The 19192-nt window shown below is 39.5% G+C and overlaps 1 protein-coding gene across 1 annotated transcript in view; it reads left to right on the top strand.

The window, feature by feature from the left end:
* The window catches only part of LOC125236088, a 102186-nt gene extending 83889 nt beyond the window's left edge, over positions 1-18297 (top strand). The window contains 5 exon segments of the mRNA XM_048142783.1: positions 10043-10174; positions 12383-12526; positions 13600-13895; positions 14345-14456; positions 18006-18297. Coding sequence (XP_047998740.1) covers positions 10043-10174; positions 12383-12526; positions 13600-13895; positions 14345-14456; positions 18006-18035 — 714 coding nt within the window. The 3' untranslated portion in view covers positions 18036-18297.
* Positions 18298-19192: the final 895 nt, after the last annotated feature.

Genomic DNA, 19192 nt, shown 5'->3' on the forward strand with positions numbered 1-19192 from the left:
CAACGAGTACGCGACGAATTGCCTGTGACTGGAGCACGACTGCCACCCGCACCGCCACAGGGCCCTGGTGCGGCACTTAATGTAAGATTGGCATTAGAACAAAGAATTCTACGTCATTTTCGTCAAAGACCCACGACCAGCACCAGAAAAGCAGGCCGTCTATTTGGGGTGAATCACCGAACAGTTCAAAAAGTTTTAAAAAATCGAAAATATCACCCATATACATTTTTAAAAATACAAGGTATGTTGTGACTGGTTTTTAAGACAGAACCAAGAAAACATGAACTTCGTGCGTAATGTGATATGGACGGATGAATCCACTTTCACAAATAATGGAATATGGAACCCAAAAAATACGCATTACTGGAGCGGCGACAACCCATTTCTTATGAGACAAACGGCACATCAGTACCGCATTTCCCTAAACGTCTGGGCTGCTATTCACGGGCGCACAATAATTGGTCCAGTTTTTATTGACGGCACATTAAATACGGCACGTTTTATGCAATTAATCGATGGGACCGTGATAGATTACTTTAATAATTTACCCGAGAACGTTAAAAATCAAACGTGGTTTCAACTCGATGGTGCACCTGCACATTCTGTTGTGCCAGTCCGACAAAGGCTGACTCAAATATTCGGTGATAGATGGATCGGTCGGTATGGTCCCCGAAGGTGGCCGCCGAGATCTCCCGACCTTACATGTTTGGATTTTTTTCTTTGGGGAGCAGTCAAAGATTACGTGTATTCGGCAGAAGTAGACACGGTCGAGATGCTGAGGAGAAGAATTGTTGAGGCGTTCGAAAAAATTCGAGAAGTTGATCTTGACAAAGTGCACCGTAACACACTCTTGCGTTATGATATGAAGCGTGCAGAACAGCAAACGGCCAACACATAGAAAATTTGTTTCATTAAATAGGTAGCCTCCTGAGTCCCGGGCCAATTTTTCCGATTTTGAATTTGGAACTTTCTTTTATTTGTTTAAGAGTTCAAAACTCTAATTTAATTTGTACTTGTACAAGTACGCGGGGACTCAGGAGGGTAGAGTAAGCAGACTGAAATGATTTAAGTAGTTTTATTTTGTAGTGTTGGTTTATGTTACAAATAATTAATAAACAGGATAACATCATTTATCGTCGCTTTTTAATCACTACGTCTAGCGGCTTTCATTACAAGTGGTTATAAAGACACCTGAGTTGAGACAAGTAGGCATGTATCATAAATAAATATTTACATAATAGAAAATAGTTATTTGTTATACAAGGGGGCAAAGTTGTATTTTAACGCCGAGTGTGGAATTGAAAAACGAGCAAGTGAAAGGATTCTATAGTCTCGCTTCGCTCGTGGTTCGAGAATTGAATCCTGAACTTTTCCCCTCATTATAGCGAGGAAACTACAACGCAAAAAATGCGTTTATCACTGCTTCCAGTAGTTCCACAGGTGGTAAACCATCTTTATTACTAGATTCACCTTTTATCAATCTTAAAGCAGTTATTTTTATTTTATTCAAGGTCAAATTACTTTACCCACTAGTGGATAAAATGCGTTTTTACCCGCTGGTATTAAAGGACAAAACACGTGTTTCCGAGCTAGTGAGGGGAAAAATAAATTACTGTAATTAACTTTTTTGTACTTTTTAAGTATAAGGTACTTAGAGCCTGCGCAGACAGAGAGCGGTCTGCGTTCTGTCAGAGTTCCGCGTTCTGGTGACCGTTGACCGCTCAAGAGTTCCAACGCACACAGGCGGCGTTCAAATTCTCGCGTTCTAGTTTCGTTTGTGTCATTGTACATGCAACGTAATTGTCACTGGAAAGTTCGTTTTTCTATGAAGAATTATTGCTCAAAAATTCTACCGATTAAATTCTCCTTACAGATCAACAAGCGATTCGATATTTTTATTCGCATGTCGATTTATAGTTTCATTAATTGAGAAAAATAACGGCTAGTTGTATTTTTAGGGCATTGTAATTATTTATTAAGATCAAAATAAACATAACAGCATTTCGTCGTGTACTATCCGTAGATTCGACCTCAGAAATTTTTTTTTTTTTTTTGTTTTTTTGAAGTTTCATCTGCCATCGGCTTTCTTAGCCATAATCAGATTGTATGGTACTATTAATAACATTTTCCCGGTGGTGGTCCATTAACCACCATTCCTTTTTTGTGGAGAGAGGGGGGCGTTATTCTCTCTGGTCTAGTTCCAAGATCTTCCACCTTTTGAGTCTTGTGTTGTTACTGTTTTCATTTAGTAGGTCTCTAGCAAGTTCATTTTCATGGATTGTGAGTCTTTCCTTGTATTTCCTTGAGAAGCTATTTACTTCCTGTTTAATGGTTGGTATATGAAGGTAATCATGTATTTCTTTATTTCGGGCAAACCAGGGTGCACAAGATATTGTTCTGAGAATAATATTCTGGAATCTTTGGAGGATCTCGAGGTTAGAGTTGCTGGCTGATCCCCAGAGCTGAATACCGTACGTCCATATAGGTTTTATGATACATTTGTAAACCAGAAGTTTGTTGCTAAGTGTCAGAGGAGACTGTCTTCCAATTAGCCATAGTAACCGTTTATATTGTATGTTAGCTTCATTCTTCTTTGCTTTGATGTGGTTGGCCCATGTAAGTCTCCTATCCAGGTGTAGGCCTAGGTATTTAACACAGCATTCGCTGGGTAGAGTCTCTCCTCGTAGAGTTACGGGCGGGCAGTCTCCTTTTCGTAGGGTGAATGTTATTTGGAGTGACTTGGTTGTACTTGCCTTGATTCTCCATTTGTCGAGCCACTGGTCGATTTTGTGCAGCTGTATTTGCAGTTTTTGTGACGCTACAGCGGGATCTTTATCAGCGGCAAGGCACGCTGTATCGTCAGCATATGTTGCTGTGACAACGTCTTCAGTACATGGAAGATCTGCGGTATATATTGAGTACAACACAGGTCCAAGGACAGAACCTTGAGGAACAGAAGCGTTTATGTCATAGAGTTCAGAGTATTCGTCATTAAATTTAACCTGGAACTTTCTCTCCTGTATGTAAGATCTTAAAATCATATAGAATGAGTTAGGAAGTAAGTTTTTCAGTTTAAATAGGAGCCCCTTGTGCCAGACGCGGTCAAATGCTTGCTGTATGTCAAGAAAAGCAGCAGCGCAATATTCTTTACGCTCTAAGGATTGTCTTATCTTTGCTACTACACGGTGTACTTGCTCAACTGTCGAGTGATTTTGTCGGAAACCAAATTGGTGATCAGGTATTATGTTATGCTCTTCCAGTACTGGTTTTAACCTACACAGCAGTATTTTCTCAAAAGTTTTGGATAATATGGGCAGTAGGCTGATGGGTCTGTATGAGCTTGGTTCCGTTGGAGGTTTCCCGGGCTTTGGTACCATGCATATCTGGGAGACTTTCCAGAGCTTTGGGAAGTAGTGTAATCTTAGAATGGCGTTGAATAGCATGGTGAGAAATACCACTGGTTTCTTTGTAAGGTGTCTAAGTATCTCAGCTGTTATCAGGTCAAACCCTGGTGCCTTCGCTTTTCCTAGGTTTCTGATCACTCGGTAGAGTTCTCTGGGTGTAACAGGTTTCAGAGGTAGTGATAATTGTTGATCGCTGTTTAATCTAGCATCAACCTCTTTTTCAAAGTCTTGCATTGTTGATGCATTTGGTGTAAAGACCTGACTAAGATGCTGTGCAAATAGTTCAGCCTTTTCTTCAGGCTTCTTTGCCCAGGTTCCACTCTGTGATTTTATAGGGGGCACCGTTTGTTTCGGTTGCTTAAACTGCTTAGTTATTTTCCATAAGGAATAATTGTCTTTTTTTGTGGATGACAAAGAACTCAACTTTTGGTGGAATGTTTGATTTTCATGATCCTTAATTATAGCTTTTAGTTCTCTGGCAGCTCGATTAAATGCAGTTTTGTCCTCCCTGTATCTACTTGTTTGCCATCTTCTTCTTAGTTGTCTTTTCTCTTTAACCTTGTTTCTAATTTCTAGGGATATCATTTTTGTGGAGTTAGTAGTCTTGGTGCATGGAGTTGAGTGCCAGGCAGCTTCTTGTATTTTGTTTGTTATATAGAAGGTTGCCTCATCGATATCTTCTTCAGTCTTTAGCCTGGCTCTTAAGTTTATATGGTTATCTAGATGTTCAGTAAAAGCAGTCCAGTTTGTTCTATGGTTACATAATGCTAATGGGTGTTCTCTATGTATTATGTTGGCACTAAATGTTCCAATGACTGGTGAGTGATCAGAGGAACTGTCATAGCAGCTGCCAATATGAAAATATGTATCAGAAAAGCCCTTGATGATGAAGAAGTCTAATAAGTCTGGAACTTTATTTGTGTCAGTAGGCCAATATGTTGGTTCTCCGGTTGATAAGGTTATAAGTTTCAGGTTGTCGATACATTTTTTCAGTTCGCGACCCCGGGTGGTTACCAGACGGGAACCCCAATGTGTATGCTTACTGTTCCAGTCACCTCCGGTGATGAACCTTTTGCCTAAAGTCTTGAAATAATTCCTAAACATTTCTTCCTTAATAGAGAACTTGGGAGGGCAATACACTGCACTTATATTTATTTCTCCAATTCTATCCTGTACAGTTATAGTGGTACTTTGAAGGTAGTTTTCTTTATATTCACTATGCATATAGAAATCCCTCCTTTTCCTAACCAATTCAGTATTTTTTCTGTGTTTGCAACCTCAGACATCCCCGCGTTCCAGCGTTCTCTGTCTCGGCGGGAAAAGAACGCTAGAACGCGGCATTCCGCTTTGACCGCCGCGGGAAGACTGCCCGCTGTGGGCGTTGTTGCTGCAGACTCGGTACATTCTAAAGAAATCAAAACTCTGAACGCGGAACGCAGAACTCCAGACCGCTCTCTGTCTGCGCACGCTCTAAACAGTCTGTTTAAAACTATGTTGTCTGTGGTCCATTACGCAAATATCATGAACTTTGTCATGAACCTTCACAGACATTCACACATTTGCAAATGATAACTTTTCGTTGTGTATTTTATTACCTACATGTCTATTGACAACATACGTCAAGTTGATAAGATACATCAAAGTTGTGCAAAAAAGCAACAATTTATTAAATTACAACGCACGTAAAATATGCAGGTACCAGATACCTATCACGAAAGAAAAGCGAAAACAAACCGAGCTTTGTGTAATAGTCGCGTTACATTCAACCCATTGCAACGAAAGTGCAGCCGCCAAATATGGTTCTGTTTGTGATCGCTGTATGCATCACAATTTTCACAGAAATTCTTTGTAAAAGGTGAAACTCTTAATTCTCAAAAGATACTAACAAGCTGTATCTGGACGGGGTCAATTGGAGGACAAGCCACACAGAGTAGTTGCGGCTGAGAAATAGAAACATCTTCAACAAACTATTAAATGTGCAATTTACCTTGTGAAGTGATTACCCAGTAATATTGGAATTGGAATACCTAATTTTTATCAGTGATTTCATATATTGTTGGAACTTCTTAATAAACAGTAAGTTACGTTAAAACATGATTTACTTACTTTTATCCTTTCGTTACTAGGTACACCTTAAACCTGGGTACCTACTTTAAAGAAAATAGTTACCTCGCGTTGAAATAAGCGATTAAGTACCTATGTAATTTAGATCAACTGCATTGCATACGTTTAAACAACATTGTTAATAGGTTTAATAATAAGTATTATTGAAAACGATCCCAAATGTCACTGTCAAGTATTTCGCCTGGACATAATGTTTGAGGTACATTACTTGCTCGATTAAGTTTGTTAGAAAATAACAGTAAATTTATTTTTCATTTTAATTAATTAAGACCATTTGTACGTGATTACTGATTAGTTAAAGGGTGTATATTTTAATTTTTTGCTTTAGTTACAGGCCCCACCCTGTATATGATCGTCCAAATAAAAATAAAAACTTCTAAATGAGGAGTGTCTTTTCAAAAGGGTTTATTTCCACTTTGAACTTTTTTTGGGAAATCGAGAAAAACATAATTCCACGGTATTGATTTTGAAATTAATATTTAATTTTCAAAATTGTAATATTGTAAGTTGACGTTAATGCTATAATTACATCAAACGTAACATGTGTACCTAAATAAATATTTAATTACCATATGTTTTTGAGAATTAAGCACTTTTGATGCGAACTTTTGGGAATTAAGCCCTTTTGTTGTGGCCTTGTTATGTTATGTTATTGTTTTAAAATAGTTTTATTTTATTTTTGGATTTTGTATTAACGTTAGTTGATATGAATGTTGTTGTAATACATACATTGGTTTATCCACATAAATAATCATTACACATTTTTCAAAATGTATATAAACTTTGATGTTAATCTTTTTTTTAAAGATCAAGGCGAGACTTTTTGAACTTTTATCTCAAAACAACGCGTAATTTTCTATACTAAGTAAAACTGCATTCATAGTTTAAAAAAAAGAAAAAATGGAAATAAGCCCTTTTGAAAAGACACTCCTCAAATGAGATAAAGGTACAAGTACACACAGTCTTAAGTCCTAAGGCACTTTTACCTTAGTTCTGTCAAAGGGGATCGAGTATTATAGAGAGTTACTGTCAAAGTAAAACGTGTAATCACAGTGCAAAGACTGCCATCTCTCGACGCAGGCTTAAAACTTTTGAATCTCAGTTTTGACAATTTGGCCCATATTGTTAGCTATATGTTTCAAAATGTCAAATATTAATATTAGCGCCATTTAGCCGAGCATTCCCCAAAGGTGTAACGCCATCTTGGCCACCGTACCTTTTTCTCTAGGGCTTTAAGGCACGTTTTTTTTCTAAGACTTTATCCGACTATACGGAGTTACATATGTCTTCGATTCTGTTTAAGAGTAAAAGTAGCAAAAATGCTCATTTTTATTTGGATGATAATATACGATAGTTGCATTTCTACACTACAAGAAATAACACATAGCGTTCCCAATGGTTTGTACTCCAAAGTCAACAATAATTTTAGGGTCTTCCCAAACTTATCGACTCGGAATCGGCTCTAGTCTACCAAAAATCGCTCGTTAGTATAAAGACGCTTACGAGTCGGAAAGCATGCGTAACGCGTGTTCATACTGACGAGAGATTCTTGGTCGGCGACAACTAATTCCACGTCGATAGGTTTGGCGATACCATTTTGCACGAAACTGCATTGAACTGGTTACTAGTGCGCCTATTAGAGGCATAGTGCACCTATGATTGTCACTTTACAAAGCTTTAGGCTTGTGTTGAGCTTAAGGTTTTAACAGTGATTACTGTTTTGAAATAGTTTTAAGGCAATTTGTTGAAAAGCTGTATATAGATGGGCCATTTTTTTTTAAAGTTGTCCACCCCTTTTTTTGGATTTGGAAATTTTTATATGGTTTCACTCAGAATCGCGAGCTCTTTCAATCCTAATAGGAGAAAAAAAGTGTCCAAAGGTTTTTTCCCAATCCGTTACCATTTTTTCATACATTTTGTATGGCGGTAACGGAATGGAAGGTTTGAAAAATGTATCTATCTATCAGGATCGAAAGACCTCGCGATTCTTGAGTATGAATCGCGTAAAAAATGCCTATGTTACAAAAAAAGTGGGGTGGAAAACTTTGAAAAAAATTGCCCAGATATTTAAAGTCAGCCAATGCGCCAAATATGTATATCGGTAATGGTAACAACACCTTAGCCACCGTAATAACACCTAGATCCAGGAATGTCAGGCTACTATAAGTTGGCAACGACTTTATAGCTCCGTCTGGGAAATCGCTGCAATTTTTTTTTTTTATTTATTATAAACTGGCCAGTGATTGTCGCACCTGACCTTAGTCGCACCTGATGGAAAGTGACGACAAGGCCGAGGTTTTAGCTCACTGGTTCAGTTTTGCTTGGTTTGCCTCTGCCTAAGGCACTGGTCCCATCGCGAGCTAGTAAGCTATGAGCTATCGGCTATAAAAACTAACAAAAGATAAGCACTCCCGTGCGAATAAAAGAGACACGGCGATTTTGATAGCTCACCGCTGGGCGAGTAACTATAAACATCGCCGTGTCTCTTTTATTTGCACGGGAGCGATTATCTTTTGTTCGTTTTTATAGCCGATAGCTCATAGCTTACTAGCTCGCAGTGGGACCAGTGCCTAAAGATGTGTTCCGATATATTTGGCGCTTTGACTGTCATAATTATTTTCAATGCTGACTGTACAGTACAGCCAAGTGTAAAAATGTGGCTTATGTCGGCGAATGAAGAGGTATGGGACGTATTTTGAGCAACATGCGTTTCTACACCTATATTTTTACATTTGGACTGTACTGTTAGAAGTAGGGGTTACAGATGTGTTATATAAGTTATATTGATCCTAGTGTGGATTTGTTTGGTTTTCAAGGTCAATATAGCACGTTTACTTACCAAGGCCACCTTTTTGAAAATACACATCCATAATTTCGAGCTCTTCCTGTGGAAAAGCGATGAAATAACGTTTTTGGAATATCTAACAGAAATTATACACGCGTCCATGACTAGTACTCATACTTTTACATGGATTTTGAGTTTTTCACAGAAACCTCACAATACAAAGAACTACCACAATATAAAGGCATTATTATACAAGCTGCAAATAAAGTAACTGTTTCAATTCGCCTTTTATTGAAAGATTGCACTGCCTACGATTACATATTAATTAATAAAATACCATTTACAATGCTAAACCTATACATTCACCGGGAAAAGCTTAGCTAGCGTTTACCTTATGTAAAAGCTAATATAACATAATAATCTGTAGAACACCACCCAACCAGTAACTTCCCCGTTAATAGCCGGGTCCACACAGCGAGGCAATATGCTCGCGCGGCAAACGTCCAATGCATGAATGCAGTCCTGTCTTGGTCGAGGCAGGTTGGTCGGCCGAGCAAAACGCACTGCCTCGGCCGACGTACGTTCACATATCACGTTTGCCGTACGAGGAAATAGGTACTATCGTTTTTTTGGCTCACCAGTTGGCGCTGTTGAGTAAGGTCCAGAGGTATAGCTGTCAAAATCAAAGGTGACTTATAAGATCGGCGAAACAAAGTTTTGAATCTCATTAATTAAATTATAAATAACATCTTGTTTATCCATACTAATATTATAAATGGGAAAGTGTGTGTCTGTTTGTGCGTCTTTCGCGGCAAAACGGAGCATCAAATTGATGTGATTTTTTTAAGTGGAAATATTTGAAGGGATGGAGAGTGGCTACTTTTTGTCTGTTTCTAACGCGAGCGAAGCCTCAGGCAAAAGCTAGTTAATTATAAATACTCGCCACTATTATCATATTTTTGCACCTCTTTCTCTTGATTCCGCTTTCAAAGCGTTCACGAAGGAGATCACTTTTCAACAGGTAAATTAAAGAAATGAACCAAAACCAGTGACAATTTAATGTTTTTGGACCACAGAGAACCTCCTATAGAGTGGCAGTCTTGTATATTTGGTTCGCGATACGAGTCACCAGTGTTTGGGGTGCGAGGAGCGGGCGGGGAATGTGTTAAGCGCGCTGTGATTGGCCGTTTCAAGGACGGCGGGCAGTCGCGCCAGATGAAAAGGGACAGAAGTATGACTGTCCCTCTACTGACGCGTAAGTGGCCAATGTAAGTTGACCTATGCTGGCTCTGAATAAATTATAAATATGACTTATTTGTGGAATGTAATGCCGTCTGTTTTTAAATTTGAGCTTCTTGTTATCTTTCCACACCATTTCACACTACAGGTGGACATCTTTAAGGCATCAAAATACCCTTTTCCAATTTTTTTGTGCGAAAAACACGCGCTGCTTTCGGGTCTGTTACTTGGTCGATACTGATCGGGCACGGCGAGCGCCCGCGCTTATATCAGTGCAAATACTAGGAAGGCTGGCGACCGCGAGTCGTCTTGTAATAGATGTCTATAGGGGTTGGTCTGTGTTTTGGACCTTACGCGACACCAGCGCTTCTAGTGGCAAATTCATACGCGATCCCCATTGCCTCGCAACGTGCTTCGCTCTGTGTGGACCCGGCTAACAGCTGAGACATTTTTTGCTAATAAGTATGTATTTATATATGTGTGTGTGTAGAATAAGTTCTCGATGCGAGCGCGGGCGTGGGCGGAGCCTCCGGTGGACGAGTGCGACCTGAGGCCCCGGGACACTCCAAAGGTTGCAGCTAGATTAACCAGGAAAGAACTGCCGAGAGTTCCTGATGAAAAGGTTAGTACCTTTGAACAGTTTTTATACATAATTTGGGACAGTAATCGATGAAATCAGGTGTCAGTTTGCGGAAATCCAAGCTAATCGAAATCGAAAAGATTACTAATCCGCGAATAGATAACGTCCTAGTCAATCAGTGGTAACCCCACAGAACTAAATCAAGATAGAAGGAAAAAGTGTATCTACTTCGCGTGCGGAAAAGTTAAATAGCGAGCAACATTGTTCGCCGCGCAAGTCAGTCTGCTCCCGACCGCTGCCCGCGAGTGACATACAGTGAAAAATACAAAATGGGTCGGTATTCGATAATTAACTGTTCAAACACCACCAATAAAAGCAAGAGTGTTAAACAAAGTGTTTCCTATCATCGGTAAGTACCATTTGTCCTAAAATATTTTTTATTCAATAAAAAACACGATTTTCCTATTTTTATCATCAAAACATTAGCTGACGTACGGCCGTCAAACTAGTTTTCCATTGCGGCTTTAATTTGACGAGTCCGACTTGGCGTGCGTTTAAAACAAGCGATATAAAAATAGGCTATTCAAACTGTCGAGACAAAGTGAAGGTAGATTTGTTATTTTGTCCGTCGAACTTAAGAATAGTGGTGCACCACGGAACTATATCGTCATGTATGCTGCGATTTCCTTATTCGATTTAAATCGATTTTGCGAAGCAGTGGAAATTATAATTGTTTTTATATTGTTATGAAACTATACATATAAAGTACGAGTAATAAGTAAATTTAACTTTAAAATAGGTTACAGTTACGGTATTAACGTTGAATTTGTGGTCGGCAGAAAAACAAATACAAACATAATACGCTCTATATTTATTATGAATAAAAATAACTCTAAAAATGTGTTAATGGTTAATTATATTTATAAATTACTAAAAGTGGTAACAAATAACATGAGGATAATGAAGTGAGTACATGGTCGATTTTCTTAAAAATATTACGAAATATTAACTAGTATTAATACCTACCTACTAAAATCTTTGTTCCTGGCCTTAGGCAAATTATATACCTACTAGTGAATTGTTTGTCATCACACGAATACAGGTATATACTTACTTCATTTCACAACGAAGATGAACATCCGATATTTTTAACTTCGGCGGGCATCCCGCAAGCAACCTCCACAATCGATCGCATAGGTTACGCGGCGACAACGTTCCCATCACTAAAGTACACTCGTGACGTCATAGGCTCGACACAAAACGTTACACGCTCGGTTTCGCTGTTAATCGCCGAGCATTTTCCTTCTATCTTGATTTAGTTCTGTGGGTAACCCGTTATACTTGCGTAATATTTTTATATGTTATTAATATGTAATGCCCCCACCCTCTCACAAAAATAAATATAACCACCAAAAACACAATATCCGCAGGAGATGCTGGGGACGTTACCACAACGTCCTTTAGTACAACTTGCCTTGTCGCGCGCGAGTCCATACATCAAGCGCGACTTCATGTATTTATGGACCCGCGCGCAACAAGGCAAGTTGTGCTAGAGGGGCTGGTCCGACAATGGAAATAAGTAGAAACATGAAATGGACGTTGGACCTCAACTAGGGTTGCAAATAGAAAAAAAAAACAAATGTTTCTTTTTCAGAATTGTGAAAAAAACATGAAAATAAACCGAGCACCATGGATTTTTTTCTAAATATGGTTTATTTTTCAAATGAACAAAAAATTCGACAAAACAGTTTTTCGTGAATTGTAACGTGTTTCAATAACAATAACGTTTATTGGGGAATCCCCGATGCGGCGTGCAGCGTGGAGAGGCGGTGGTGTTGCCAACAGAAAATAGTGATAACTACCAACTACAGATTTCGTAAATGTTACTTTTATAAGACCAGAAATTAAAGTTATTTGATTAAATTCGTTTAATAGTTAACATTAAGTCTAAAAAACCGTATAAAAGTATTAACCGCTTTGCAAATTTTGAGATTTCTTACATTAGAAAAAAAACATACTCCAGAAAAAAAACCATTTTTTTTTTCACGGTTTTTTTTTCATGTTTTTTTTTTCAAGCCGGAAATGTTTTTTGAAACCCTAACCCCAACGTGCAAGTAAGTATAGCGGGTTAGCACTGAGTGACTAGCGCGTTATCTATTCGCGGAGGTCTACCCCTTTTGAGAAAAAAGGCGTAAAATTGTGTATGTATCTAAATAAATAATAATGTAAATGTGTTGACACAATTTCCAGGGTGTAACATCAGGGCTGGCGCCATTCGAAGAGTTACTGGAAGCTCGTGTTCGGGAACTGAGCATAGCGCTCAACATGAGCACAGCCCTAGCGCTGGCCGAGTTCATTGAGGATGAAGTGCTCGTGCCGCCCATGCCTTTGGAAGTACGTATTTTTATGTAGTAGGTTTTTTTTGTGGCTGTGTGGTGACGGGTTAAGAATTTCACCACCCCTTTTCTTCCCGTGGGTGTCGTAGAAGTCGACTGTGGGATATAGGTTGAATTGTGGCGTAGGCAAGAGGCTGGCAACCTGTCACTGCAATGGCACAATTTCGATTTCTATCAACCCCTTTTTGCTAAGAGTGGCACTGAAACTTAGGAGTTCCTGTGCTCTGCCTACCCCTTTATGGGATACAGGCGTGGTTATATGTATGTATGTATGTATGTAGGTTTTTTTATTATTATTATAAACGGGCTTACTCTTGGCCACAGACTAGCCGAAGGCAAAGACGTGGCCTACGAAGGAGTGTGTTATGTCATTTTAGTATGTGTCATTGTCATTTTGAAGCAAATGGTCCCACTTTTTAACTTTCATTATGTTTGACGGCGATTGGACCCGGTTTATTTTGTAATTTTGTTATGTGTTCTTTTAAATTTCGAGTTCTTTCAACCCCTTATTTGCAAAGATAGTGGCACTGACTTTAGTAACTACTTGAAATTTTATTTGAAACTTCATTTTGCGTGCTCTAAAGACTCTTGATAGGCTATTCAACTTTCAAGCATAAAACTCAAAGTGCGATCTTTGACACAAACGAATTATGTTAATAAGTTGAAATTTAAAAAAATATTACGATCAAAACGGGCCATTTTATTCAGTTGTCCACCCCACTTTTTTTTATTTGGATTTGGAAATTTTATGTGGTTTCCACTCAGAATCGCGAGCTCTTTCAATTCTAATAGGAGAAAAAAAGTGTCCCAAGGCTTTTTTCCCAATCCGTTACGATTTTTTCATACAATTTGTATGGCGGTAACAGAATGGAAGGTTCGAAAAAATGTATGGAAATCTTGGGACATTTTTTTTCTCCTATCAGGATCGAAAGACCTCGCGATTCTGAGTATTAATCGCGTAAAAAATACCCATGTTACAAAAAAAGTGGGGTGGACAACTTTGAAAAAAATGGCCCAAACTCGAAACGCTAACATTTTTCATTGCTCGCTAAAATTGAACATCTCTTCCAGGTACTAATAGAGAACGTGAAACTCCACCTAATCGAAGACCGGCCGACGCGCTCAATCTCCTCCCCTCCCCCGCAACCGCTCGACATTGCCCTCTCCACCCTCCGCCTCACGCGCGACCAACACGGCATCCTGCACTTAGGTCCCCCCTCCCCTACCACCCCCACCACCATTACCCCCCAGCCGGACCTAGAGGAGGCACAAGGGAAGATAGACAGCTTGAGTAGAGAAAATGAGGAGTTGAGGAAGAGACTGATGACGTTAGCAAGAATCGCGGAAGATAATAGAGATTTAAGAGCGTGAGTATTTTTTTTCTTACGATTCGGCTATTCTTATATGTCACGCGTCCTCGTGTACAAGCGGAATTGAAGGAAGTAAGTATAAAGTGGGAAGATACATAGTTTGAGTAAAGAAAATGAAGAGTTGAGAAAAAGACCCGGAGGATAATACGCGTACTACTGCTGTGGACAGCCTGACTAGACAATCAACCACATCTTTCAAGATACACAGGTCATATAGACGGCTTTAAAATCTTGTCGGATGAAGCAGTAGCGTACCTGGGAACGGCAAAAATTTAAGTCTTTGTAATTATAATCCAATGTCGTTTTGAGTGTAAAGCCATATGACAAATAAAAAACAATTTTGCCTACGATTCGGCCATCCCGGTACACCCCAAAATGGAGAATTGAAGTTAGTGCTCTCCCCTTACTTTTTTTTTTTTTTCACGTCGTTCTCTATAATATTGCAGTAAAGCGGAAGAGGTGTCGGTGCTGCGTCAGTGCGTGCACACGGCGCAGCAAGAAGTGTCCAGCTTGCTGGCCGACAAGCAAGAGCTGCTCGAGGCCATGCGAGTTTTGCAGGTAAACAAATTCTATTCAAGATTCAATTGTTTCTTCATCATCATCATAAATTTAAGAGCTGGGCTCATGTCGGTGAAGCAATCTCCAGCTATATCTTTCCTGGGCTTTTTCTTTGACAGCCTGATACGACACGACATTCACTTTTTCCTTGGCTTTCCTCTCTTTCTGTTTCCTTCTACTTTCCCTTCTATGATGATCTTGATGAATTCGTCGTGTCGTAACAGGTGTCCCAACATATTTCCTCTTCTTCTTCATGATAAACACATAAATATCTACATAACGTCGGTGAGATTGCCAATTCCGCTATGTGCACTTTAGCTACTTTTCAGGAGAGACAAAAAATCGATTTACTAGAGAATTAGGTACAAACATCATTTCAATTTATATCCAAAATGTGTCAAAAATAGCAAGAAATATGTTGTGTGAAAAAAAATGGGAAATAATAAGTCACAAATTAAGATATACTCGTTTTTCTTAATTTTGTGCACATATGGGTATTGGTTTTGAGCTTACTAAATACATATGTGTAAGTCATGCACATAGGAATCATAAATACTGTTCATTTGAGGTTTATCAGAGTAAGTTATGTGCGTTTAGGGTAATAAAAACAAAACAACATGATCACTTGTATCAGAAATAAATGATATTATCCAAAGGAAAATGTCAGTATCTGACAAAACTAAAGACCTTCCTTGTCAATTACTAATAATATATATTTACGTACATACATTCATACAATCACGCCTGTATCCCATAAAGGGGTAGGCAGAGCACATGAACTACTCAAGTTTCAGTGCCACTTTTGACAAAAAGGGGTTGAAAGAAAACGAAATATACATTTATAATAAAAAAAGAACTTAAAACTCGTTCTGACTAAATTCAACGTAAGTAATTATAACGACAACCTATGCGATAGCTACATACTTTGCCACATAGCTGACAAGGGAAGCTTGCAACCAATTGAGACGGTTTGCTACGGTACCTTGTTTCCCTATTGTCTGCAAGTGCCGCAAACCAGGTCCATGGACGAACTTGCGACCATCTTCGATGCACTTACGCCACTCCCTCCGTTTCTTAGCAAGCCTCTCCTAGTTTCGGTAGTCGATCTAAAAGGCAGCCATGTCCTATCAGCTGCAAAAGTGCATGGCGAATTTATCAATGAATTCATTCCTAACTTCTCCATGCACTTTTGCAGCTGATAGTACCTCTTGGCGCAGTCTTTGAAGCGAAGCAATGACCTCTCAACATCTTTCTTGGCATTCGCTACTGTGCCCAGAAGAACACGGCGTGGTAAACGAGAGGGTTCCATCCTGTGCATATACCCCATCAACGAAGTCGCCTCTGTTTGAGAAGCATGGTCAGACTGGGTAGCGATTTCTAGAACTCTCTGGTTTGACGACCTGTGATGATATGCCCAACATCTTACACAGGCATCGCTTATAGAAAGAGATGCCACGGCGTTTGACTTTGGCATACGTCTCGGATTCGTACAAGAGTATGGTCTATACACAAGCCTGAAAGACTAACACCTTGGTCTTAGTAGTCAGGAGTCTGTTATGCCATACTCGAGCACTAAGCTTCCCAAAAGTGGTAGCTGCCTTGCCGATGTAAATGTCAACCTCTGCCTAGAGCGAAAGATGGTCGGTTATTGTCGTAAAGTGGTCTCCAACAGCGTGCCATCGAGTGGAATTTCTGCCTTGGAGATTGGACCCATCATTAGCTTGAAGTTCACAGAGGTAGCAACAAAGGCTGCGTCATCGGCATAAAGTATTGGCATAAAGGCTGCCAATTAAAAGTTCCTCGCGTTTCTTCTGTGATTTGAGGAGTGATGTGTACAACTTTGAACTTTATATAGATTCTTGTATGCAGATGAATACCAAAGCAGCAAAGACACACACGTTATACGGTAGGAGCCAAAACGCAGTCCTGTCGCACACCTCGGCAGACACACCACCAGGGACTGAGGAATGAAGGAAATCGCTGTGATTCCCCGCACCTGTGCTACCCTCTTGGAAACTGGCCGTTGGAGGTTGAGGAGTTTACCACATATTTCAGCTTAGACCTTACTCGCGCCTAACGGGGATTCCATCCCGGGCTTGAGTTAGTAGTTTTCCTTCTCGAAGAGAAGAGGCTCATCTCCCCTTTAGCTATTAGCTGCTTCGTTTGTGAACTTAGTTGCCTTTTACAACACCCTCGTTCTTCTACCAGGGTTGGTGCTACTCTTACGACGGATATACTACACAGTAGATGCTACCTAACTACACCAATAAACAATTACTTTTAAAATAGTGTTAAAGAGCAATTCTCGTTAACTTTGGACATTTGGATCACGTCTCCGATTTTGATAAAGATTGGTAGGCTGGTAGAGTCCATGATGCTGAGCAATATCCACTAGGTTTCCCAAAATGTCCTATATAGTTTGTATGAACCTTCCTTTTTTGTTACCAAATTTCTATACATTTTCGGTAACAAAAAAGGAAAGTTTCATACAATCAACCTAGGACATTTTGGGTAACCTAGTGGATCTTGCTCAGCATCATGGACTCTATCAGCCTACCAATTTTTATCCAAATCGGAGACGTGATCTTAATGTACAAACTTAACGGGAATAGCTGTAAAATAAGTCAGATACGAAGTTATCATAATTTATCAGTATCAAGAACGTTAGAATGAAGTATAATTGCTACCCTCTTACTGTGTTAGAAAATGTTTTGCGATAAATGTGAAAAACCTGCCGAATAATCGACGACAAAAAGGTACTTCACAATATTAAACATAATAAGTATAACAGCTTTACGGTTAAAATATTTAGCTTTGAAAAAATAAATTGAAAAATAAAGATATATGACCGAAACACATAAGCACACTAAGCAACAATCCATACTAAATCCACACATGTGCAGTAGTAATTATCAATTTCGTTTATTTTACTTGGTTACCAAAACCTATATGTGCTTGGAAGTACATGTGTATTTATTTTTGGGGCTAAAATCACAAATGTGTTTAGTTAAAACATGATCCAAGTAGAATTTGCGTATGCTGGTTTTTGCATTAGACGTGGAATACAATTTTAAAGGCAAATCTGCAAAAAACGAAAAATCGAAAAAATGCACATAACGGAATTGGCAATCTCAACGACGATAAGTAACCTTTTGGGAATACAGATGTGAATACATGTCCATGTAATGTATGTATACTATGTATGAAGGGGGCGCCATGAGCCTTCGGTAATTGTACATTTTGTCACTATTTTGAATAAATCTCGTATCTCACACTGCTCCTCAAAGTTAAAACGCAGTAAGTCTATATGCATTCCATACATACTTATTACATTTTTCTTTTCATTGACAGAAGTACAAGTTTTTTTCAAAGTAGTGACGATTTATTTGAAAATTTCGACACCTCCCACCGTCTTTACCGTCTTTAAATCGCTCCGGCAAGCCGTCGCGATTTAACTTACTCTCGATAGTAATATTCAACTTCCTCCCCTTGTTGCACAATGTACTATTTTATTGTTAGCGATTGTAATGAGTAGCATATCGCTTGCAGGAGCAGTTGGGTGTGCGCGGGAAGAGGTAGCGGTCCCGCGGCCGCCGCGACTCCTGCAGTCTCGACTGTACGCACTGCTGCGGCGACACCTAGCCACACGGACACACAATCATACACACACCCGTGGCGGCTGGTGAAAATTATTGCCAGGCAACACCACACCTCGGTCACTGGCGATCAAATATATTGAAAGAGGCGCATTCCTAGCACACAGTCTTAGCTCGTGTAGGTGAACGCGTACTATGCTTGTATGAGTGAAGGTCGACTGTTCGCGTTTTTGACAGGCGGTAACTCTGAGGTAACCGAGAGGTGGGCGGCGTTTTCAGCGGGGAGCGGGAGTGGCCATACTGTACGATAGTACTCTATTATACTGTGGCAACACTAAGCAAAAAGAAACCTATATTAGGTACTGTACTAGTAATCAATTTTAGGCAAGCCGGTGGGAATCGGCTTGTATGGACCAGCCGCTGCTGACACACACACACACACACACACGGGAGTTTTCAGAATAAATGGTCGTATACTCTGACACCTAGCCACACGGTGGCTTACACGCACAACGGGCGTTTTATGAAAGAAATAAATGGGCGTTTACTTTGACACCTAGCTACACACACACACGCGCGGGCGTTTTCTGAAAGAAATAAATGGTTGAATACTCGAACACCCAGCCACACAGGGACACAAGCAAATACACACACATACAGACGTTTTCTAAAAAAAATAACTGGACGTATACTCGTCAGAAAACGCTTCCAATAAGAAGTATACCGCTGGCAGGAACAGCTGCTAGCCCCACACACACACACACACACACACACACACACGGGGGCGTTTCTGAAAGAAACAAATGGTCGTGTACACGTCAAATATAAAATTCGGGATATTTTGGAGGCTAGAGATCAATACCTACTAAACAAAATATAAAAATGTTTCAAGTGAGATAAATTAAACGCTTTCAAAGACGTATCATATTTAGAAATGTAGAATTATGACCGTTTAACGACTTCACTAATTCATTTGTGACGTGCCGTGCCTAAAAGGTTCTTATGCTGCAAGAGCAATAAGGATAATTTGCTGACTTGATACAGCATAATTTAAAACTGATTGTTGAGCACATTATGTTTACGCGCTTATCTTTGTTACATTTTTAGTTACGAAATAATAATGGAATACGGCTTCAGTTA

This window comes from Leguminivora glycinivorella, chromosome 18, assembly GCF_023078275.1.
Source record: "Leguminivora glycinivorella isolate SPB_JAAS2020 chromosome 18, LegGlyc_1.1, whole genome shotgun sequence".
NCBI lineage: Eukaryota > Metazoa > Arthropoda > Insecta > Lepidoptera > Tortricidae > Leguminivora > Leguminivora glycinivorella.